This window comes from Neovison vison, chromosome 1 (assembly GCF_020171115.1).
Source record: "Neovison vison isolate M4711 chromosome 1, ASM_NN_V1, whole genome shotgun sequence".
NCBI classification, from domain to species: domain Eukaryota; kingdom Metazoa; phylum Chordata; class Mammalia; order Carnivora; family Mustelidae; genus Neogale; species Neogale vison.
In genome coordinates, this window is record NC_058091.1 from 167,613,128 (window position 1) to 167,637,709 (window position 24,582).

Sequence of the window (24,582 nt, forward strand, 5' to 3'; positions counted from 1 at the left end):
TCTGACCAGGTCTTAATTGGCGTATGTAGGGTGGGACCCCAGACGTTGTCTCTGGCCTTCAAAGTCCCCTTTTGCCTGCCTGCACTCAGAGGTGCAGCCTGGCATCCCAGCAGCCGGTCACCCGGTTCTACCGTTCCTGTGGCAGCAGCGCCACCTGGTGCCCACCTTGGGGCCCCGCCCTTCCTTTCCTGACCCTCTGGTTTCCTCCGCCTGGGAAATAGAACATTTCCGATTGCAGCGTGGCTTCCAGACCCACCTCCACCTCGGTGTAGCAGGGAGACTTGGGCTGTTTACTTCAGGTGGCCTTGATGCGGTTCCTCCTGCAGATAATAATAGCACCTGTATCCTAGGGCAATTTTACAGCTTAACTTAGGTGCCACCTATAAACCTGGACCAACCACCCAGCCCCCCGCAGGGTGCAGAAATGCCCCTTCCACGGGGAGCACGGGGTGACCACCACTCCACTGCAGTTCGCTCTGTGCACCCACAGCTTCTCCCAGGGGAGGAGCTCCCATCTGCCAGGTCCTTGACCGGTGCTGTGGCCACCCAGTTGCTGGGCTCACGCATGGTGCCCATCCCTGCACAGGTGGGAATGGCAAGCTGTACAAACAGGTTCTCCTAGAGAAACCTGTGCAGAGGCAAGCAGGCAGCCAAGAGACAGGTGCCTTGAGGGATGGGAGGAACACAGGTGCTCTAAGCCAGCCCAGTGTGAGAATCTCTTTCTTAACTGAAACAGGCAACTCTCTTTGGCACTTTGGAAGAAGATCTGGTTGGGAGAAATAGATGTTTCCTCTCCTCGCTGGGAGGAGAGTCAGCTCACCAGCTGTGGTCCATGGCAAAGACAGGGCAGGGTCCCTGGGGGCCCAGAGAGTGGGGCCCATTGGAGGGCTGTGTGGATGTGGCTGGATGGCAGAGATGGCGGATGGGTTGCAGCAAGAGGAACCATCAGAATCCAAGTGAGCCACATGGGCTGGCTCAGACCACTCTCCTAGGGTCTCCCCTCTCCTCTGCTTGGATATCTCTGTCTGCCAGGAGTCCTCTGAAGCTCCAGGAACCTGTGGGAAGGCCAGGTAGCTCTCGGGAAGTGGGAGGAGAGGTAGAAGAAAAACTAAATCTGGGGTGCTGGAGACATGTTCTTGGGGGTATTCTCTAGGGAAAACCTGCTTCGACCTGTTCACTCCTTTTGAGCCTCTACTCCTCTGTCCTCACTCTGGTCTTGGGCCAAGCCGTGCTCAGGGGTGGGCAGAGAACCTGGACTGATCCCTCAGGGGCTGCACCCAGATAAATGGGAGAGTGCCCCAAAGCAAACTGTCAGCTCTTACCAAGCAAGCAAGCTGGTCAGGAGAAGACAATCCCCTGATGGTGTCCCCAGATGCTGTGGACCTCACACACCCCCTGCAAGCTCAAAGTCCTCTCCTCTTGCATCCTGTGTTGGCCCCCTTGCCAACCTCCACCAAAGCCAGAGGCCTCCTCCTCCCCTGCTTGCCAGCCCACACACCTTTCCTGCTCATCTCCTGCCATGCCGTGATCCTGATTCTGCTGGTAGGGCACCAGCAACACTCCCATTCCACACCGTCCCCCTCCCGCATCCCCTGCCTTCTCCGTGATCCAGAGGCTGGGTACCTGCTGCAGGGCACAGGTCACTGTCAGGACTCAGGCTGGCCCCCGCATACCTACACCCTCCTGAATGCTCCAGACCCAGCAAGGATGAGGATCCCCGTCCTCCATTCTTTTGTGCACATCTTAGATGGGCCAGAGCCCTCAGAAAGTTGGGACATGGGCAGAGCGATAGAACATACAAGCAGCTCTGCCTCTTGGGTGCCTAAAAGCTGACATCACCTTCCTCTTCCATCTCTCAGAGTCCCATCTGGGCTGCTCGCTCACAGAGCCCAGCACATAGCCCGAGTTTTCTGAGATCTGCTTCCCTAGGACCACTCCCTCCTGGTGCAGCCCTTTCCCAGCCTCTTTCTCTGCCCCTCTCCCCCGGCCCTCCGGGAGTGTCCTCAGAACCCAAAAGCTGGAAGCGGGTCCCAGACAACCTATGCTCTGGATCCTGCAGCCCAGGCCCCTGTGGGACCTGAGTACGCACGCGGCAGTATGCCTTCGTGAAATGGGCAAAGACAAGGCGAGAACAAAACGCAAATCAATATTTCAATAAATTATCCTGCCACAGTGGCAGAAACATGCCGGCCGCCAGAGGGGCTGGGCAGCTGGGCTGAACCATAGGAATCTCTGCGAGGAAGTAGGCGCTTGCCGGTGTTGGGGCCAGTGGAGAAGGGCACATTGTGGGGGCTGTTTGCCTGAGGACCTTTATTCCGCTGTTGTCAACCTGGTGACCCAGGGGATGTGTTTTGTTTTGTCCACGTAACTGACTTTAAGTGGGGTCAACATTTACTAGGAGGTCGGCTTACTTTGGAAGATCCACATTCAAACATTGGCCTGAAAAATACAGTCTGGCAGCTCAGGGTCCCCGCATTTCTGCATACCCACAGTAGCGGGGTGCTGAGTGCTCTCCCCCTGGCTTTGCTACTGTCCTCGCTTACCACTGATCGACCCTTACCTTCTTTATCATGCCGAGGAAATATTTCTGTGTACTCTTAGCCCTTCTCAGTGGGCAACACAAAAGATAGTTTTGTTTTTCATAAACCCACCTGCCTCACTGAGTTACATCACCTGTTTCGCCTCTGTTGGCATTTGGGTGAACTCCCAAATTGTCAAATTGGTTGAACTACACCCTGCCAGCACTTCCCACAAGTCTACCTCCCGAGCACTCTGGCCTCTTTCCCCTTACCCCCAACTTACTATGAGCCTCTTTTAGCCTGGTTCCTGCCCTTGGTTCTAGTCCCTGACCGTGTGGTCCTTTTCCTGCTCTCTGGCCCTGAAACGGGTGTGTCTTTCTGGCTGGACTTTGGACTCCTCCTCAAAGATGTGGCCAGAGCTCTTATCCCACTGGTGTGGGGCACACCAGCTGGACACTGGAGACCAGCCACTGCCCTTGACTGGAGTTTCCATGGTTCCCCCAAGGAAAAAGTACATTGCTCAAGACTCACAGCAAGTGACGATAACACAGCTCACACTGATTTTCAAGGGAGAGGTTGCCAGACACATGAATGAGATGCATCTCTGTGACAGGCAGCCTCTAGGAGGGCCCCTGTGACCCCACCTCTTGGTATTCACACCCTGGAATAGTCCCCTCCCCTTGAGTGTGGGCGGGACCGAGATTCCCTTCTAAGTAGCCTGTGGTTCCTGTCTTGGGTGTGTGTGCACTGTGTTGCTGTCTCTCAGGTCACCCAAGCTGGAGGAAGCAGGCTGTGGTAGGTTATTGTTCTGGGGTGTGGCTGGAAACCTTGGTGCAGTAGCCCACGAAGAGCTGAGTCCTGCCAACAGCCAAGCAAGCAAGCATGGAAACTGGTCCTCCCCCAGTGGAGCCTTCAGATGAGACCACAGTCCCCACCTCTGCTTGCCAGCAGTCTCAGGAGAGACCCTGAGCCAAAGTACCTAGCTAAGTTGCCTTTGGATTCCTGCCCTGCAGAAATAGATGATAAATGTTTGGAGGTTTTCAGGCCATACATTTTTGGAATCACCTGGTACACAGTGACCTAAGAGATCCACAGCAGGGTGGCCTCAGGCCTGGGTGAGCCAGGTAGTCATGTGAGGACACCAGGAGTTGACTCTTCTCCAGCCCAGGCCCAGCTCTCTCTGTGTTGGCTTTTTCCTCAAGTGGGATCTCCTCCCATGGGGACAGGGGCACCAGCAGCTCCTGACTCATGGTCTCACACCTTTCCATCTCTTTGGCCCACTTTGGTTATGTGCTCACTCCAAGCCAGCACGGTGCCAGGAAGATGTGGTGCTGGGATTAACCAGGCCTTGAACCCTCCCGCATTGAGCCTGGGGTCACACCCAGATGAACAGAGGGGAAGTTTTGCTGAAGGGGGCCTGAGCTGCTGTTGTCAGATAAGTCTAGGCACGAGTAATTGCAGCCCACCAGGGCTTTGGAGGGAACCAGACTAGAATTGGCTCAACAGTGGAACCCTAAGACCCTGAGGGCCAGCCAGCCCATCATGGGCAATAACCTCCTGATGTGTGGGCTGGCAGACATGGCCCTGGAGGAACCAGAGCCCCTTCGTGGGAGGTGGCCCAGCAAGGCTGCTCAGCTGCTTTGTGGACTTTGTGAGTGGGAAGGTCACACACCAGTGGGGGCTCTGTGGCTATCCTAGATCGAGTTCTCATTGGCGGCCTGGTGATATCCCTCAGACCTGGACTCAGGCTGGCAATCTTCAGCTCACTGGGGACAAGCACAGGCCCCAATTTCTAGCACCAACTCACATCCGCCCACAACAGTCTTTTCCTTATTCTTCCACCCAGAGCTCATTCCTTAGAAAGGAGATCCTCCCACCTGATTCCTTCTTCAGAGCTGCGACTTCGTAAGGTTTTCTGGAGGCAGCTACCACCTGGCGGGGACTCGGGCTGACCTGCAGGTGTCTGACTTAGATGGGACACAGATGCCACACTCCCTCCACCCCTCCTGTGTCAGTCAGTATGGGCAAGGTTGTGCTACAGCCTTATAACAACAGATACTTATTTCCTGCTCCTGTTACATGTTCCATGTCTCTGTCACTTGGGGTCTGGGTGACAGAGCAGCCACCATCTCAATACTGATGGTTGACAAGCCAGTGAGGAGAGATCACTGCAGGGTCTCCTGTGGGCAGAGGCACAGGTCACTTCTGCTCACAGCTCACTGGCCAGAGGTAGTCACACTCTCTTTCCGGTCATGATTGGGGCAATCCCGTATGTCCCTTTCCCTACTGCAGCTTCCTCTGGGCTGTCCATCTCTGTGCCTGTGTCCAGTGGGTCCTGGTCACCACAGCTGTGATTCCAGTCTGTGACTTCCTTCACTGGGATTCACTAGGTCTCATTATAACAAGCCCTCTTACCTCCCAGGTGTTCTGTATTTGGGAGCTGGGAACTGGTGCGCCATCTTCTAAGTCACTGACTCGGATGATGCAAGAGAACTCTGGCAGTGAGCGGTCCTCCCCGGCCTTGAATCATTCTTCCTTCTTCTAGAACAGCCTGGGTTCCCAGCAGTACCTATATCTACTCTCCGCTCCTTCTGTACATGAAAAGGAGCATCTGGCTATACTTAATGGATGTATTTAAGCCAGAAAAGAAACAAAACACCTGCAGACATGTCTACTAGGGAATGCATAGCTCTGCTTTATGGACAGATGGATCCTGTCCATCAGGACTCTTTGCCTGGAGGGAACTATTCGGTGGTGGGAATTCATAGTAGGAGAAGCTGACATGCTGCCTGGCATGAAGACAGCAGAGAGCAAAGGGAAGCGTGCCACACAGGGGAGCCTTGCTTTGGGGACAATATTGTGTATGTTTTGCTTGGGGAGGCAGTTTAGGGCAGGGTGTTGAATCTAGACATGGGTTTTAAGCTTCCCAGCTGTGTGGCTAAGGGCAAGTTACTTGACCTCTCTGGGCCTCACTTTCCTGCCTCTCAGGGTGGTTGTGAGGACTGAATAAGAGAGAGAATGCCAACGCCATGGTGCAGAGTGGGCTGCTGTGCTGCCTGCCCTGCAGCCCACCCTGGGTCTTGGGTATGGTTCATGATACCAGTGGGATGTGGGGCTTCCTGTCCATTGTTCCTGAGGGAATTATCACTATGCTCCTGTTCTGTATGTGGTTCCTTTGCTAGATCTGCTGCAGTTTCTCTCCTCTGCAGTGTTTATGCTGTTTTCTGTAAGACATTCAAACAAGGGGGCAATGTAGGGCATCTCGTCCCCTTCTCTGGGCTTCCACGCCATGTTGGGAGTTCCGTCTACCCTGCCTGGGACCCTGCCAGAACTGTGAGCTCTTTAACATGAGGTCCATGTTGCACTGGCCTCCTGCCCAGGACCTTCACAGAACAGGAGCCTGATAGACCGCCACAGATGCCCCTGGAAGTGGGTGATGCGGGATGGACTGTGTGAGGCCTCAGATGGCCTCAGAACTTGGCTTCCATGTCTCACTTGAGAAGTGGGCTGTGGTTTCATGTGGAAACTCATGCAGGCATGTGTGACTGGGGAGCCTTTCCTCCTCTCAGAAGAGTGGAGCCAAGTGGGAGGTGGATCCTGAGGGGGACCGGACTCAGCTCCACGTGGCCCAGGGCCCCAGCAGAGGTGGGGGGGTCTGTGAGCACTACTGCCTGCTCAGCTCCCATCCTGTCTACCCGACATGTTAATCCCTTGCTTCCATCTTTCCTGCCCACCCCTGCAGTCCATGAGCCTCATTGAGATTGGGAACCCCTCCCAGAGCCTGGAGAATGTCTGCCGTTGGGCTTACCTCCAGCAGAAGCCGGACACAGGTCACGATGAGTACCACGATCATGCCATCTTCCTCACACGGCAGGACTTCGGACCTTCGGGCATGCAAGGTGAGCCTCAGCTCTGCAGGGACTCAGAAAAGAGGGAGGCTGGACATGAGCCACTGGCCCTTGCGAGGGTCCCTAACAGCCTTGGTCCAGGCTGGGAAGGGTGTCAGGGCAGAGAGAGGCTGTGGCCACCTTAGCCAGTGAGGGCTGTGTAAGCTTTCGTGACCTCTTGGCTCATCGAAAACCACTGTGGCCTCTGCCATTTCTCCCAGGAGACTGCATCCCTCAGGGGGACAGCAATGGTCAAAGGTGGTGAAATGGCTCACGCCTGGGGCTGGCAGCCCAAAGACCAGATGGGATCCAAGGCAGAGTTGTTTGCTTTCCCCCATTTTTAAAAAACAAATTTGAGTAAGTTTTCCATCTTTAGAAGTTAAAGGATTTCACTTAAAAATTCAAACTATATAAAACTGACAGATCTAAAAGGAGAAATTGACAAGGCCTACAATTATAATTGAAGATTTTAACATATTCTTAGTAACTGATAGAACAACAGATAAGAATGTTGGTAAGGGGGCACCTGGGTGGCTCAGTGGGTTAAGCCGCTGCCTTCGGCTCAGGTCATGATCTCGGGGTCCTGGGATCGAGCCCCATGTCAGGCTTCTGCTCAGCAGGGAGCCTGCTTCCCTCTCTCTCTCTCTGGCTGCCTCTCCATCTTACTTGTGATTTCTCTCTGTCAAATAAATAAATAAAATCTTAAAAAAAAAAAAAGAATGTTGGTAAGGATACAGAAGACTTGAATGAAGAAATGACCTAATGAATTACAGAATACTACACCAGACAGCTGAGGGATACACACTCTTGATTACTGTAGCACGAAACCATACCAAAGCAGACTACAAGGTGCCATAGGGAAATCTCAACAAAAGACAGAGAAGATCGAAACCACACACTGGAAAAGAAAGATAACTCGAAAAATTCTGAATGCTTGAAAATTAAATAGTATGCTCATCAGTAATCTGTGGGTCAAAGAAGTAAGAGTAGAAAGTAGAATATATCTTTCAACAAAATGATAGTGACAGTATGGCATATCAAAAATTGTGGATATAGCTAACATAATGATTAAATTGTATTTATAAACTTAACAGTTTACCGGTCAACCACATCAACGAAAATGGCTAAACCAAATCAGTCAATCAACCAAAACAGCTAAAGAGTTAGTCATAGAAACATCTATCTCAAGAGATTCAAAAAAGAATAGCTAACTAAACTCAACAAAAATGGAAGGGAGGAGATTATAAATGTAAGAGCAGGATAATGAAATGGGAAACGGTTATAAAGAAAATCAATAAAATCAAAATTTGGTTCTTTGAAAGATATCAGTTAGAACCGGAATGCCCCCAGCCATGCTAGTTTAAAAAAGAAAGGAAGAAAATACAGATTTACTAAGATTAGGAATATAAAAGGGATCTGATTACAAATCTGACTTTAAAAAAGGTAATAAGATAATGAGAAGATATTTTGAACATCATTATGCTGATAAATTTGTTAATTTAGATGAAAGGTATAAATTCTTTGACAAACATAAAATCTGAGGAAAAAAGGAAAATCCGAATAGTCTCATATCAACTAAAGATATTGACTTTATGATTAAAAGCTTCCCTTCAAAGTAAGCTCCAGGACTTGATGGTTTTACCAGAGAATTTTTCCTAATTTTTAATGAAGAATAAAGCAATCACACAATTTCTCACAGAAAGAAAAGAGAGGAACATTTTTCCAACTGATTTTATGAAACCTGCTAGTATTAATACCAAAATCTGAGATTGACTTGACAAAAACAAATTATGGGCATATCTCTCCCATGAGTATATATACAAAATCCCAAATAAAATAGCAAATCAAATCCAGTGCTATGTGTAAAAAGCACTGTGTGACAATGAATTTGGACTTATCCTAGGAATGCAAGGTTTAACATAATGAAAATCAATCATTGTAATTCTTCAAATTATTAGAACAAAGGATAAAAGCTTATGAAATCATCTCAATTGACGAAGGAAAATTATTTGACAAAAATCAATAACCATTTATGATCAAATATCTTATTAAACTAGGAATAGAAGAAAATGTTCTAAATGTAATAAAGCATACTTAGCAGAAAAAAAAAAAAGCTCTAGCAAACATCATATGTAATGGTGAAATGTTGAAAGGATTTCCTCTAGACCTGAGAATGGGTCAAGAATACTTGCTATCACCACTTGGATTCGATATTGTAGCGGAGGTCCCAGCCAGTGAAATAGGCAAGAAAAAAATAAAAATATAAGGGTCAGAAAGGAAGAAATCAAACTCTTATTTGAAAATAATATGCTGTCGATGTGGAAAACCCAAAAGAATCTACAAATAAGTCAGTAGCATTATTGAGCAATTTTCTGGATATAACGTCAATATATAAAAATCATTTGAATTTGTGTTCTAACAGCAAAAAATTAAAATTTGAAAATGACCACCACTTAGAATAATAAAAGAATAAAAATTACAAACACCTAGGAATAAATTTAACAAAAGATGTCCAAGATCTAGACCCCAAAGCTGTAAAACACATGTACAGACATTATAAAAGATGACATCAAGGAAGGGGCATGCCATGCTAATGGATAGGGAGACTCGCTATTGTAAAAAAAAAATCAATTTTCTCCAAACCAACCTGTAAGAGAATGCAAGTGCACTCCAGAGCAAGCTCAGATCCAGCATAATAGTTGGAGATATTGACAAGTTGATTCTAATGTTCTTCTAGCAATGCAGTGGACCAAGAGCAGTCATGAACGATTGGAGAAGATGAGCAAAGTATTCATTGCTCCCCAAAATACAGTAGTTGAAGAGTGTATTTTGATGCAAGGTTTGGCAAATGAATCATGAGGACAGAACACAGAGTCCAGACTTGAACTCACCTGTGGATGGATACTTGATTTATTGTGAAGTGGCAGGGAAAGATGGTCTTTTCAACAAATGGTGTCAGGTCCAGCAAATACCCAAACTGGGGGGAAGAAGTGAAGCTTGATACCCCTTCTTTTTTTAATTTAATTTTTTAATTGAGATATAATTGACATGTCATTATATTAGTTTAGGATGTACAACATAATGATTGGATCAATGTATATATTGTGAAATGATCACAGTAGTCCTAGTTAATATCCATCACCACACATTGTTATAAGATTCTTTCTTGTGATGAGAACTTTTAAGACCTACTCTCCTAGCAACTTTCAAATACACAATACAGTATTATGAGCTATTGTTTCCATGCTGTATATTGCATCCTCAGATGTTATAACCAGAGGTTTGTACCTTTTGACCCCCTTCATCCCCTACCCACTGCCTCTGTATCTATGAGTTTGGCTTTTATTGATTGATTGATTTATATTTTGGATTCCACATATAAGTGAGATCACAGCATGTTTGTTGTTCTCTGCCTGACTTATTTTGATTAGCATAATGCCCTCAGGGTCTATCTGTGTTGCTGTGAATGGCAGAATTTCCTTTTTATGGCTGAATGATATTCCAGTGTGTGTATACTCCACATCTTCTTTATCCATTCATCCACTGATGGACGCTTATGTTGTTTCCATGTCTTGGCTATTGTAAATAGTGCTGCAGTGAACGTGGGGGCTGTAGATAGCTTTTCGAGTTAGTGTTGGTGTTTTCTTCAGATAAATACCCTGAAGGAAAATTGCTGGATCGTAGATAAATTTTTCAAGGAAGCTCCATACTGTTTTCCACCAACAATGCGCAAGGGTTCCATTTTCTCCACATCTGCACTAACACTTGTGATCTCTTAGTCTTTTTGATACTAGCCATTCTAACATGTGTGAAGTGATACCTCATTGTGTTTTTGACTTTCATTTCCCTGATGGTGAGTGATGTTGAACATCTTTTCCTCTACCTCTTGGCCATCTGGATGTCTTCTTTGAAAGAAAGTCTATTAAGGTCTTCTACCCATTTTTATTTTGGGCTGGTTGTTTTTGGTATTGAGTTGTTGGAGTTCCTTATGTGTTTTGGATATTAACCTCTTACCAAATATTTTCGCCTATTTTGAGAGAGGATGTCGTGGTTGGAGACAAGAAGGGGCTTCTGCAGTGCTGATACAGTCACACAGGTGTGATCCTTTTGTGATGGTTCATTTATTGTATCCTAGGACTTGTGCATTTTTATGGATGTATATCACGCTTCAAAAGAAGAACTTTGAAAAGCCATATAAAATATACATTCAGAAGAGTGGACCCATTTTACCCCATTCCCATTTTCTATAGATAGTCATATTTATTAGTTTCTGGTTGATCATTTTGGTGATCCTTTTTTTAAAAATAAGTATACTTATATAATGTACATGCTCATTAAATCCACCACTTCCCTCCATGAATTTTGATACTTCCTGCACTGCATCTTTCTCCACTCTTTTGGCCTTTAGCTTCTTTCTGCTGCCCACTTGCTCATATCCGTGTAACTAGGGAGACTTCCCAAGTGACCCTGACCAGAGCCCAGACGAGTTTGTTAACAAAACATCTCTCCAGCACTACAGCTGCCCCTTTTGCCACACAGATTGGTGCCAGAATAGGATTCAGGTGGGAACATGGAGTGGGACTCCAGATCCCACCGAGCTCAGAGTAAGATTCCTGGTTGGTGTTGGTGCCTCTTCATTCAGAGGGGCTGCTAGTTCCCTGTCACAGAAGGAAGCCCAGTGACAAATAGTGCACTCTGTCAGCACTTTTGTCCAGGTGAGAGCTCTAAGGGGAGCAAAACTGTTCCACAGGGAGAGAAACCATCATAACCTCTATAGCAGGTGAGTTCCTCCTCTGTTTCAAAACGTGAAAGCACACCTAAGGATGGCCAGACCTTTTTTTTTTTAATTTATTTAAACTTACACCTTGAAAAAGTCAACCAAGATGCAAAACAGAATTGGAGAACTGACTCTGGAGGAGAGAGAGATAATTTGGAATCCGAGGAAGAATTTTTTTTAAAAAAGTAATAGTTCCCAGAATAGTTGAGAATATATATTCCATAAACCCAGCACAGGTTGCTAGGAAGAATTAGAGAGCAGCAAATAATTTTTATGAAACTAAAGATATAGTGGGTAAAGTTGAAAATTCAGAAGCTGAAATAAAAAGTCAAGGGCAGGGGCGCCTGGGTGGCTCAGTTGGTTAAGTGTCCAACTCTTGATTTCAACTCAAGTCCTGATCTCAGGGTTGTGAGATCAAGCACTACGTTCAGCACGGAGTCTGCTTGAGACTCTCTCCCTCTCCTTTTGCTCCTCCCTGGCTTGTGCATGCTCTCTAAATAAATAAATAAATAAATAATCTTTAAAAAAAAAAAAAGTCAAGGGCATCCGAAAAGATTAAAATAGAACGAAGACAAAGAGGCTCAACCCAAGAGGTATGATATCTTTCTAGTAAGATTTCCAGAAAAAAAAAGGAGCAATAGCAAAATAAAATAAGCAGGAAAGGTATGAAGAAAAACATAAAGACATTTTTGCAAACCTTCAGATCATAAAGATCCATGTAATATGCTCAGTAGTGTGAATAAGCACATGCAGGCTTTGCGTATAACAAAGAGAAGATCTCAAAGTTTGGCTCTGGGACACTGATTCCAGAGTAATCATCTTAAAATCTGCAGAGCAAAAAGTATTTTAAGGTACAGATTTTCCTGTTTATGACAAGGGGAAAGGACAGTGGTTCCATTACGGTGCTTTTACAGACAAGAATAACGCCAGCAGCACACCCTGGGTCACCAGGCCCTCCTTCCTTTCTTCTCGACTCTTTAACAAATTGCCTTGGGATCTCCCCGTGGGGTCTGTGAGAAGTGAGGCTAGGTCAGAGTTCCAAGGGCGGAGGCTCCTTGCTTGGTGGGCCTCTAGGTCGTGTCTCAGCATGCACTCTGCATACACAGCTCTGTACACACTTCTCTGTCTTGTCCAGGGGCAAGTGGCTAGGCCCCCATTCTGTGGTTTTCCCCAGTGGTAGGTGCATGATCCTCAGGATCATGCCCCCCTGCACCCCCCCATCCCCCATCACCCATGGGAATGCTGTCCTCTAAGGCTTCCCTGGAGATATCTGAAGAATAATCCACCTTCAGATCAGATTCAGCTCACCCAAGGGATTCACCTGTTCCATAGGCCGACCACCTGTAGGCCTTCTCCACGACTGCTTGGGCTGTTCTAGCTCAGTCCTCAGTCCTCTCCTTGGTCCCCTCACTATTACCTATGAATTCAGTGGCTCTTTCTAAGCCACATGAATGGGGATGAGGCTGGTCTGGCTGAGGGCAGGCGAGTCCTTGGGCATCTGTCAGAGGGTTGTGGCCTACCTCAGCCAGCCCTCCCCAGTCCCGCTCCCCACCCTCCACCTCTGGGGGCACCTTGATGCATCCGGCTCCTTCCCCACAGACTCCTGGAAGAGGGGAACCCGTCAGAAGGAACATGGCTCATACTTTCCTCAGCCAGAGTGCAGGTTCTCTGACTCAGAGCTCGGAGGGCCTTGTCTGCAGCTGGTCTACTCCTCTGTCCTCTCAGCTGGTCCTGGCTGCATGACAGCAGGGCACGGTGACCTGCTGGCTCTCGGTCTCTGCTCTTGAGCAGCTTCAGGGGTTTTCCCTCACTCCTTCCTGTGTGTGCTATGGAAATGGGTCTAGCTGTGGTCTCACAGGACCCAGGGAAGCCACAGGGAACCCAGGGACGACCCTCCAGAGGGGTAGTGGGCTCAGAGAGCAGTGTTCCTACAGCAGTGGGAGGATGTATGGAAGGCATATGTTTCTGGGAGGCCAGAAGGTCACTCAACAAGGTTGGAAGATGTGAGAGGGCAGGAAAGAGAACAGCAGGCAAGAAGCTGCCAAGGTAGTTCTAGCACAGGGAGTTCTAGCACCCAAGACCTGTACCTGGGAAACTGACCCCAGCTGCAGTGTGGACATAGACGGGCAGGGCTGAGGCCGGCTGCCTGGAGTGCATGTCACCTGAACTGTGCCAGCGGGGTGCAGTTGGTTTGGCTCATTTGCTCTGGGGATGGTGGGGCCATTAGGGCCAGAGCCCCTCTGATTCAGGCCCAGAGCTAGAGCCGCCCTTTGTCTCCTCCCAGGCTATGCTCCTGTCACTGGGATGTGCCACCCTGTCCGCAGCTGCACTCTGAACCACGAGGATGGCTTCTCCTCAGCATTCGTGGTGGCCCATGAGACCGGCCACGTGTAAGTGGCTTCGCTGTCCTTGTTGCGTGGGGGAAAATCGGGACCCTCTGTGCCCTGGGGTGGGGGCAGGGGATGCCCTGTGTGCAAAGCACCTGGGGAGTAAAGTCCCAACCCCAGCATGGCACAGACCAGGCCTGAGGCCTACGTTCTGCTGAAGGAACAAATCAAAGGGCCAAGCGGGTGCTAGGGGCCTTCCAGGCATCATGCCATGCAAGCCCCTGGGCAGGGTGCTTCTTTACCCCATTTTACACACCAATAACTGGGGCTCTGAGGGAGCCCTGCCCAGAATTAGAGCCGAGGCAGGGAAGCCACAACTCCTCCCAGGTGTGCAGCCCCCAGGCACCCTCTGAATTTGGGGAAACTTCTCAGGGCAGGGCTGCGGGGTCCGTGCAGAGATGTCAGCCCACACTGCTTGAGTATGTGGAGGCTCCAGCTGCGGATGCCCCCGCCTCTGCTGCCTGCTCATGAAACAGCGACCCCTGGCAGGCAGGGTGCCGAGGGGCAGCCTCTGGACCCAGTTTCCCAGGTGCCCCTGACTTTAAGAATCCAGCTGGTGGAAAACCTGTCTTGGGGGCAGGCAACCAAAAGCCCTGGGGAGCCGCTGGGAGGGTGTGGGGCACCCCACCCCCAGCTGCCCAGTCAATGCAGCCCAGGGAGGGTCCAATGAGGTGGCCTTGCCTCCCTGCACAGGCTGGGCATGGAGCACGACGGGCAGGGCAACCGCTGTGGCGACGAGGTGCGGCTGGGCAGCATCATGGCGCCCCTGGTGCAGGCCGCCTTCCACCGCTTCCACTGGTCCCGCTGCAGCCAGCAGGAGCTGAGCCGCTACCTGCAGTGAGTACCCCTACCCCCCCACCCCTCAGTGCCAGCAGCATGACCCGAAGCCCTGGGCTCAGCTCTAGGAGGATGGATGCCCCAAGCCCCGCCATGGGCCTGGGCCCAGCCCTAGGCCTCAGACTTCAGCCTGCAGCCCGAGGTGCAGGGGAGGGAAAGGGAGAGCAGCACAGATCAGTGCGTGCATGGTGGAGGAGGTCCCACTGTCTGGGGCCACAGCCTTGAATGGAAGGTGGGCACACCAGCTGTACCTTTAATGGGATGCCCGGGGAACTTACATCAAGGAGAAGAGATACAGCGGGGACACTGAGGCAGTTCGGCTGAGGGCTGGAGGTGCAGACAGGCCCCCACCATGGCTTCAGAAGGGGCTGCAGCTGCCTCACAGTTGGCCACTCCCCGCTGACGGCTGCTTGTGGTGGCCATGTGTCCCCTCACAGCTCCTATGATTGCCTGCGGGATGACCCCTTTGCCCATGATTGGCCGGCGCTGCCTCAGCTCCCAGGGCTGCACTACTCCATGAATGAACAGTGCCGCTTCGACTTCGGCCTGGGCTACATGATGTGCACGGCGGTGAGTGTCCGAGCACCCCCGGGTGCTCCTGCCCCATCTGGGCTTGCTTCTTACGAGGTGACTGGTGTTGGGGTGGCTCCTGAGGGCAGGGCGGAGCTAGCTTCCAGAACGGCAGCCTCTCCCTCTGCACCCACAGCACCTCACCTGCTCGGCCCCCAGTGCCTACCCGGCCAGGCCAGACATGGTCCTGGTGACTGGCCAGGGGATCTGCAAGGGATGGGGGGTAGGGGAGCTGGTGAGGCCCTGTGTTGCCTGCAGCATTCAGAGGGCTTCCCTGAGAAAGAAGTGAGGCGTAAAGGCTATGTGGGAGGAGAGGACATTCCAGAAGGCAGGAATCATGTGCAGAGGCCTAGAGGTGTGGGCACATAGCAGACAGAGGAGCAACCAGTTGTTACTGGGGTCTGGCGCCAGGGCAGAGTCAGCAGCAGGAACCCCACTCATCAGAATGGACTGTATCTGCTGATGGGTCCCACCTTGTCCAATGCAGTGTGGTCCAATGCAGAGCATTAGTGTCCGTTAGCATCTGACCTAATGCTCCTCTCAGCCATAGGAAGGAAGGAAGTGAAGTATTCCCATTTTAGAGATGAGGGGACTGAGCACTTCAGTAACGTGCCTAAGACCACAGAGCCAGCAACCACTAATGCAGGTGGTCTAAGCTCTTGCATGGCTGCCTAAAGAGCTTGGTGGGCTTGATTCTCATTGCAACAGGGAGCTCTAGAAATGTTTCAAGTGGGGAATGGCATGGCCAGGTCCGAGTTTCAGCTGGATCCCTCAGGGACATCCTGGAGGAAAGGGTATGGGAACAGAAGGGAGAAAGGCCAGAGTAGAGGTGACTGTGGGGTACAGGGAGCAGAGGCCAAGGCTGAAGCAAAAGAAGGGCAGAGGGGAGGGCTTCAAGAGGTAAAGTCCTCAGCAGGGGTACAGTAGGTACCCGTGGGGCCCTGCAGTGACACCCCCTCCCAGCCACTCCCCTGGCCCAGAGGGATGCCCACCCAGTCTTCCTGCTAGGTACACTGGCTCCCAGCTGTCTCTCCAGGCAGGCCAAAGCCTGGAGGCTGAGGTGGGGAGAACAGCCACTGCGTTCTGGAGGTCCTCACAGCCTCAGAGTCACATGGGGATCAGGGCACCACACAGGCCTTTGTGGGGAAGCCAAGCTGTGCCTGTGTCCAAGAGGACCCTGGGGGACAAGGGTGGGTCCCGGGGGGGCCCCTGCAGTGGGAGGCAACTGGGCGAGCTGCAGTGCTCTCTTCCAGTTCCGGACCTTCGACCCCTGCAAGCAGCTGTGGTGTAGCCACCCTGACAACCCCTACTTTTGCAAGACCAAGAAGGGGCCCCCCCTGGATGGGACCATGTGTGCACCCGGCAAGGTGAGTCGGAGCAGAGAGCAGGCAGTGTGATATGCACAGATCTCGGGATGGGCAGTGCTGCATGGGTGGGGAGGAGGCTGAGGCCTTCTCAGGGGACCCCTGCCTCCTTTCTAGTAACTCTCCTCACACAACACTCCAGAGTTTCTGTGCCCTCTACTTCCAATGCACTAGTTCTCTATTGGACCAAACCTGATGTTCCAAAGACCTGATGTGTCTGTGCTTCAAGCACTGCCCTCCCCCTGCAACTTGGGAATCCCCTCCTCTGAGGAGCAGCCTTCTGTCCCCCAGTGGACACTGTGAGTGTCTGAGTCACCTCACTTTAAGGCCAGCACTAGGGGCTGTTGCCCACTGGGTTCTGAGGCTCAGCATCAGGCTTAGCCTGTCCATTCTTGGGGCCTCCATGTGTGCCCCCTAGAAAGCATACTTGTCCCTTGAGGCAGCTCTGTGGCTGCTCCCAGCACCTGCCAGCCCCCCAGGCCCACTTCCCACTGTCCAGCGATTTGAGAGGAGATGGGCTTTTCTCATGGTGTCCTTTGGCCAAAACTCTGGGCTTGATTCTCATAGGCTCAGATGAAAGCACATGCCTGCTCATCAACTAATCACCCACTGTGGGCTGGCTTATGCCGATGAGCCTAAGCCCGGGTCACGAACAGCCTAAGCCCAGGTCACAGGCAGCCCGGTGCCCCTGGCAGGGTGAGGAGTGGGGTGTTTGCTCCAGCTCACAGGCCCCAATATCAGGCCTGCAAAGGCCCCCAGTCACCTGCGCCTGAGCTGCTTCTATGTAGGTCTTAAATTCTGGCTAATTTTAGTTCCTGGTACACCTTCTTAAAGATACAGATACCCAGACTCACCTCTGCAGGTTTTGGTTTGAGGTAAGGATCGGGGATTGTGCTGGTTTTTGTTTTTTTGTTTGTTTGTTTTATAAATTATGGCAAAATGCCGTTTTAACCACGGTATACAAGTAAGTGGCTTTTTAGTACATTTGCGGTGCCCTACAGCTGTTACTATATAGTTGCAGAACTTCATCACGCCAAAAGGAGACCTCATTAAGCCGTCACTCCCCATTTCCCTCCTGTCTCCAGCCCCCAGCAACTGCTGGTCTGCCTTCCATCCCTGTGGATTTGCCATTTCTGGAATCCCATAGAAGCAGAATCTCACCTGGCTGCTTTTAAGGTTCATTCGTACTGTAGCACTCCGCTCCAGGACTAGACTATACTTTGTTTACCCACTCATCTGTCGGACATTTGGATTATTTCCCCCCTTTTAGTATTGTGAATAGTGCTGCTATGCACATTTGTGTACAGATTTCTGTTTGAAGATCTGGGAACAGGTATTTTTAAGGATGCGCCCAGGTGATTGAGCTATGCCCCCCACCCCATGAACTGTTAGAAGTTGGAGGTGGGATGTTGTTTTAATAATATGCCAGGGACCTCACAAAGCCAGAACTGACCATGTAGCCCTCCTCCCCACAGGAGCTCAGTGGAGGGAGTGGGGACCTAGACACGTTTGCCACAACCCCTGTGATGAGCTCAGTAAACACTGGTCTGGGGGCTGAGTCCAGCTCAGCAGGGCTTCCTACCCTTCCCTCATCCTCGCTTTCTTCCATCCCACCCTGCACAGAGAAAACATGGATGGAGTGGGAGCCGGCCCTACACAGGCATACCCGCCCAGGTTTGCAGGGCTGGCTTTTCCCCACAGAAGCCCCAGCCGCTGGGAGAAGCTGGGCCAGGGAATGCTTGCGCTTCTGGCCGTTTGGCTCTCCTTCTCTTGTGGGGCAAGGGGAGGGTTTGGTGAAGAAGATGCACAGAGGTGGCCAAAGTGCTTCTCCTCACAGAAACCACTGACCTGGCCATTGCCCTTCATTCATTTTAGTGGTGGGATCCTTTGTTCATTTAGCCCAGTACAGACAATTACATTTTATTTGTTTAAAAAAACGGAGCTGTGCTGGGTGTGTTGGGGGCAGAGCTGGGGCTGGGCTCAGCCTGCCTCGGTTCACCAGAGCACAGGACACAAACTGACCCAGATCAGGAATTCTTGATGTGTGAGGCTGTGGGTGGAGGCGCAGAGGAAGAGGCAGGGGTGCCTTCTGGGGGGCCTATCAGGCTCCTCTGCCTGTGTGTGTTTGTATTTTTCAATATGTTACTCATTACTACGTGCAGTTTTGTATTTGGAAGGCAGCCCTCCCTTACCTTTCCCTTCCCTGCAAGAAAAGCCACAGGAGCAGGGAGAGAGGGGAGTGAGGTGGGAGCAGGAGGAGGTTGGCTGGGTTGGAGAAATAGCAGGACATCTCAGGGTTGAGGGCAATGAAGAGTTCAGCTATCCCTCTGGGGGCTCCAGCCCCGGGCAGGGGGTGCCAGAGCTCAGCCTTGGGACACAGTGTGGCTGCCTGGGATCCTCACTGTGCACACTGTTCTGCAGCAACTCCCAAGCACATTGTTCCCCCTTGGCCTCCACGGCCAGAGTGTGCCCCTGCTTACTCAGGTTGCCATACCCACCGTTTCCCAGAGATAGAACAATCTAGATCTATATTCCACACACAGGGATGACTTGGAGAGAGCATAACAAAGAGCCACCCACCTTCCAACTTTTGGTTTCACAGCTCCTTCACAGTCTGCCCTGGGTTTGGACACTGTGGGGGCCAGGTAGGTGGTCGTGGGTGTCGGCAGCACTCTTGGGATTCAGGGCCCCCAGCCTCAGAGAGATGAAGCAGAGGGGATTAGGGTGGTAAGGAGCAAGAGCCAGTGGTGCACAGCTCTCCCACAGAGTCAAGAGGTGGGCTTGGCCAAGAGGGGAGAGGTGAGCGTGTTGCCCTTGGGCAAAGGGCCCCGCGGGGCCTGCGCATCGGGCAGTGGGCCTGTGCATCTGGCTGCCTGGTCACCTCAGGTCCACATACATTCGTTCATTCACATCCATTGCATGTATCAGCCCCCTCTGCCTCCTTCAGACCTCACCATCCGTGGGAGTCGGCCATGAGCTGTAAGAGGTGGCCGCGACAGGTAGTGAGAACAGGGCCCAGGAGCGGCCCGTCAGGAAGCTCAGAGAGGCTTCCCTGTCACCGACCGCCACTGAAGCCCAGCAGTAGGGGAAAGTGAGCCAAGCAGTCCAGGTGGAAGGTCATACAGAGCGGGAACCTGGTGAGGAAGGCCCGGGAGGGCAGATGACATGGGGAAGGGTGGTGTTTTAAAATATGGCATGTTAGTAGAAATGGCGCGGTGAGGCCAATAGACTGGAAGATGATTACCAGTGGAAGAGTTTGTATCTCACAGATCCCAGAAGGAAGGATTGCAGGGAGCCGTGCATGGAAGCACCAGGGTGGGTCAGGAGGCGAAGGATGGGGGGTAACTGTGGTTTCTGTAGAAAGGGAGGGGTGAGGCAGGGTAAGCAGGCTTCAGTTTGGCCAGTGTGAATGATGTCATTGGGCTCTGGGCTCAAGCCCTTAGTCATCTGGTACCTGCCCCTGGGGTGACAAGAGGATGTGTTTGGATTGTAACCCCTGGGTTGGTTGGTTTGCATTTAAAAGTCACACAATTGCATGAGTTGTTTACTGTCTCTAGAAATTGGCTAATCATGGGAGGGGTAGTCCTTTAGGGTCCAAATCCAGAAAACAAAAACTGGGTGATTCCACATGGCTCCCTAGGAGGCCCTGGTGATAGTCCGCTCCTGTCCCACCTGTTCAGGGTGCTGGCAACAGGCATGCCCTGGATAGGTTAGAGCAGGGTCAGGCTTAGCACAGAGGGTGCTCCCAGGTGCCTCTGCCCTGCAGGCCAGGCTGGTGGGCTCACCTTGCCATCCCTGAGTGAGCCAGGGTCAGGGCAGAGGGTGACATGCTGGCCCAAGGAGGGGGGTCAAAGATGGCTTCTGCCTCAGTGTGTCTGTGGGCAGGAAAGAGTCCTCCATGTGCTCTCACATTAGCATGCGGCGTCTTGGGGAAGTGACACCCACCTCCAGTTTTCATGAATTCTGTTTCAGAGACACAGGCCCGGTGGAAAGGCCCCGAGATGCTCCTGTGTCAAGCTTCCTGTTTCCCTGAAGAACTGAGAAGGGGCGGGCAGGCATAGTGACAGGGATAGCCCAGGATCTCGGCCTGGAAGTTGGAGCCCTGGGTCTCCTTCCTCAGGTGGGACCTTGAGCCATCTTTCCTCCTTCAGCAAGTCACCTAAATGTCCAGCTCATTGGCCCTCACAGCTCAGGCTTCTGGCCTGTGGTCCCTGCTTGGGACACACTGTTTAAACAGGAACTTCCTTGAAACTGAGCAGTCCTGCCTGGCAGGCTTTGAGAGCAACCCGGCAGAATTTTCTGCCCCTGCCAAGCGCTCTCCATGGTGCTTAGCCCAAGAGGCAGCCCCGTCAGCTTATCCTGGGCTTAGAATGCACTCAGGACAAGAAATTTTGTGCTTTTAAATGTTCAAGCCTCTCTTTCCGTTCCATGAAATATTTGTAGGCATTTAAACATATGTTTATAGAGCATTTTAAGAACGTTAAAGATGTTTGTTTAAAATAATAGTGCTGAAGTATCAGAGTATGAAATTGTTTGTTTGGGTAATGTTAAATGCTCACAGTCATCCAGGAGGAAATAAACCAAAATATTGGAAGGATGGCTTCTGAGCTGTGGAATGAAGGGTAATTTTCCCTTTCTGTCTTACTTCATATTTTCTACAAAGCATGAGTATTGCCTCTGTGTGTTTGCAGCTGAGTCTGTGGAGGAGGTTGTCCCTCACACCGCGGGCCTGTGGGATGTTCTGAGTTGTCCTGGGCCCAGTTCCCTTTTTCCAGACTTGGGACCGATTTGTCCAACAGGGACAAGGAGGCCACTCTCTGGCTTCCTCCATCCTCCAGGTCCTTGGTTCCCTCCACCATCAGTGGCTTAGAGGTTGGGTCCCAGTCCCACCCTTCAGAGATGCCAGAAGCACTCACTCCCTCTGTGTCCAAGTCAGCTCGGGCTGCTGCCACAAAAATGCCATAGACTGGGGGCTTAAACAGCAGTACATATTTCTCACAGTTCTGGAGGCTGGAGTTTGAGGTCAGGGTGCCAGCATGGTTGGCTTCTAGTGAAGGTTGCAGAATCTTCTTTCTCATGTCTTCTTATAAAGGCACCAGTCTTAGAAGGGGCTTTACTCTTGTGACCCAGTCACCTCCCAAAGGCGGCCACCTTCTAATATCATCACATTGTGCCTTAGGCTTTCACATATGCACATGAATCTCACACAGGAATTCACATATGAATATGAAGGATACAAACATTCATTCCACAGCATCTCCTTACCTGGGCCCTCTTCCTTGTCTGCCAGCCACCCTCCCCCAACATGCACCACCAGCTAGGGTGCAACAGCCAGCATTTCTGTGGGCTCTTCCCTTCCCTTCCATGGTTGAGTGAGGGGCACTTTGGGGTGAGAGATGGGGTAACTATGGCCCAGAAGGACATGACCAGCATCAGCAGTGGCCTGCAGCCAGGCCTGCCTGACCCAGGCTGTCCAACGCTATGCCAGCTTTATGACGGTGGAGCCATTGACCACTTGCCCAGAGCCCAGGAAGGGGAATCCAGAGGGCGACAGCCTCTGTCACACCTCACAAGGGCTCACACTGGTGTGAAGGCAGGTTTGGGACTCCTTTGGTGGGTTAGGGAGGGTGAGAGGCCTGTGTTAGGAAGGGAGGGAGGGAGGGAGGAAGGAAGGGAAGAAGGGATGAGGTAGCCTCCCAAACAGAGATGTGCCCAGAGGTAGTGGAGGCAGAGAAAGGCCCGTCTGAGAGATGAGATCCAGGAGGGATGCCTGGTAGTGACTTGGGCATGGAGATGACAGCCACAGCCATCTTCTGGGGAGCGCTGGCAGGATCACCATCTCTGGGGAGAATGAGGCATCAAACAGCAATACTGCCACAGTATTGAGCTCAGTAGACCCCACCCAAAGCTCTGGGTTGGCACAACTTCAGAGTTGGCTTAACTAGGGGTTGGCTGTGGCTGGTCCCAGAAAAGAGGCATGACTCTGGATGAGGCAGCACACGTTGGCTGTGGGCATTACCTGGAGAGGGACTCAAGTGTGAGCATGAGCCTGGAAGGGGTTATCTCTTCTGGTGCCTGCTGCATGGGATGTGGGCGAAGGAATTGGAGTGGTGATGGGCCTCCTGAGCAGAGGCATTCCCAGAGGCTTGGAGGAAAGACAGTGTGGTCTTCTCAGAGAGCAGTCAGCTCCAGGCATCTAGCATGGTCGCGGGATATAAAGGAAGAGGGGTGAGTAGGAGCCAGTCATGCAGGGCCTTTGATGCCAGGCTGAAGAGCTGGTCTGAATCCTGTGGCCTGGGAAGGTTTTGAGAGAGGAGCAGAGGTGAATTTACCATGAAACTTAGGATGCCTAAGCTCCGGGGCCTCTCACTTTCACTGGCCCCCTTGGGCCCCAGGAGGGGCCTCGCCATGTGTTCACATAGTCATGTGTTTTCATAAATTTTGCAAAAGTAAGATATTTTAACCATAATCAATTAAGTTCACTTTTCTTTTTCCCTCTCCGTTTCCCTGCAGTATGTTTCTGTCCCTGGCTTTTAAGTGGCAATGGGTGCTTTGTGGCTTTGGCTAAGGAGAAATTGCATTTAAGGTCTGGTTATTGGCTCATTTACATGGCCTCAGAATCTTTCTCGTACAGTTAAGTTACTGCACCTGTTGAGGTACAGGAGTAACATCCAGGGACACTCCTCCCATCACGTTGCCAATTCACTCAGGGTCTCTGTGGAACATGTGCAGTGTATGTGACTCATCCTCCTCAGATCATTGGACAGAAGGAGCCTCAGCTGGGCCTGAGGTCACGGTGGCTTCCATATTGACAAGAGTTTATGTTTGCTTGGGGTCTGTCTTGCAGATGGGCTCCCTGAAACACAGATCCGACTTGGATGTGTCTTTAAAAAGGCTAAGTGTAACCAGATGGTCTGCTTGTGGAAAAGCTGTCCACGCCTCACAACATATGTATTACAAAGTGTAAGGGGTACTAAAATAAAATCTCAAAGACCAGGAAAGAAATCTGAGTGCAAATGGGATGCAAAAAGTTGATTCAAAATGTTGATGAAGCCTGAATATGCCAGTTGCCCTGCAGTTTTGAAAAGTTGTTCTGGAACGCTCCAACAAAATAAGGGAGAAGTGCCAGCCTTTTGATTTGGATAGGTGGACAAAAGTACTTTCTTCTATCATTTTCAAATTTATGTATTTAAAAAATTCAGATAAAAATTAATAGAAAACAAAAGGGGAAAGAGAGTAAAGAAATCAGGAGAGGTAAGTCCGATGTCAGAAATTTAATTGTTACAAGAAAAGGTTTCAGATCAAACCCAAAGCAGCCGGTCATTAGATGGAAGAGATAAATACCATAGGGAAGTAACCGACAGGTTCTTGAAACATTTGACAATCCAGTTAATGAAGGGGAGTAAATCTGATGAACACATGGGAGAAGCATTTAAATAAATTTCTTTCTGACTTGACATGAAATGTTGACAATGTTGACAGTAACAAAGTCAACAGCAACAGTTACTGAGTGCTACCTTTAAAATCAGGCTCTGACCCAGAAAACTCCAAATGCCCTGAAAGCCACATCCAGAGTCTGGAGCACCAGAGTCTCTAGATTCCTCTAAATGTTCCCATGACACCACCAGTAACTTCTCTAAATTATCAATAACTTTAAAAAGAGAATATGTCCCTCAACATGCTAGATCCAGAGTTGGCAAGCTGTCACACATAGACCAATGCCATCTGCCACCTGGTCCCCCCACACACACACCAGTTTTATTAAGATGCAATTCACATTCAAAATTGCCCACGAATAGGTGCCTGGGTGGCTCAGTCAGGTAAGCATTTGACTTCATCTCAGGTCACGATCTCAGGATCCTGGGATTGAGTCCCAAGTCAGGGTCCTCACTCGGTGGGGATCCTGCTTCTCCCTCTGCCAGCCGCTCCCTCTCTCTCTTGTTCTCTCTCTCTCTCTCTCTCAAATAAATAAATCACTTCTAAAAAAATAAAACGAAATTGCCCATTTTGAAGTGTAAAATTCGGTAGCGTTCAGAATATGCACAGAGGAGCGTCTGGGTGCCTCATTTGGTTAAGTGACTGCCTTCGGCTCAGGTCATGATCCCAGAGTCTCTTGGGGTCTGCTCAGTGGGGAGTCTGCTTCTCCCTCTGATCCTACCCCGTCTTGTGCATGTTCTCTCTCAAATTAAATAAATAAATGGATATGCACGGAGTTATGCAACTATCACAACTATCAAATTT

General features: G+C 50.6%; 1 protein-coding gene across 1 annotated transcript in view; it reads left to right on the forward strand.

The window, feature by feature from the left end:
- Nucleotides 1–24,582, forward strand: part of ADAMTS2 (ADAM metallopeptidase with thrombospondin type 1 motif 2) — a 219,276-nt gene that overhangs the window by 158,794 nt on the left and 35,900 nt on the right. The window contains exons 6-10 of the mRNA XM_044262614.1: nt 6,262–6,418; nt 13,468–13,573; nt 14,264–14,407; nt 14,845–14,977; nt 16,231–16,344. Of these exons, the coding sequence (XP_044118549.1) occupies nt 6,262–6,418; nt 13,468–13,573; nt 14,264–14,407; nt 14,845–14,977; nt 16,231–16,344 (654 nt within the window). The remainder of the gene's footprint in view (nt 1–6,261; nt 6,419–13,467; nt 13,574–14,263; nt 14,408–14,844; nt 14,978–16,230; nt 16,345–24,582) is intronic.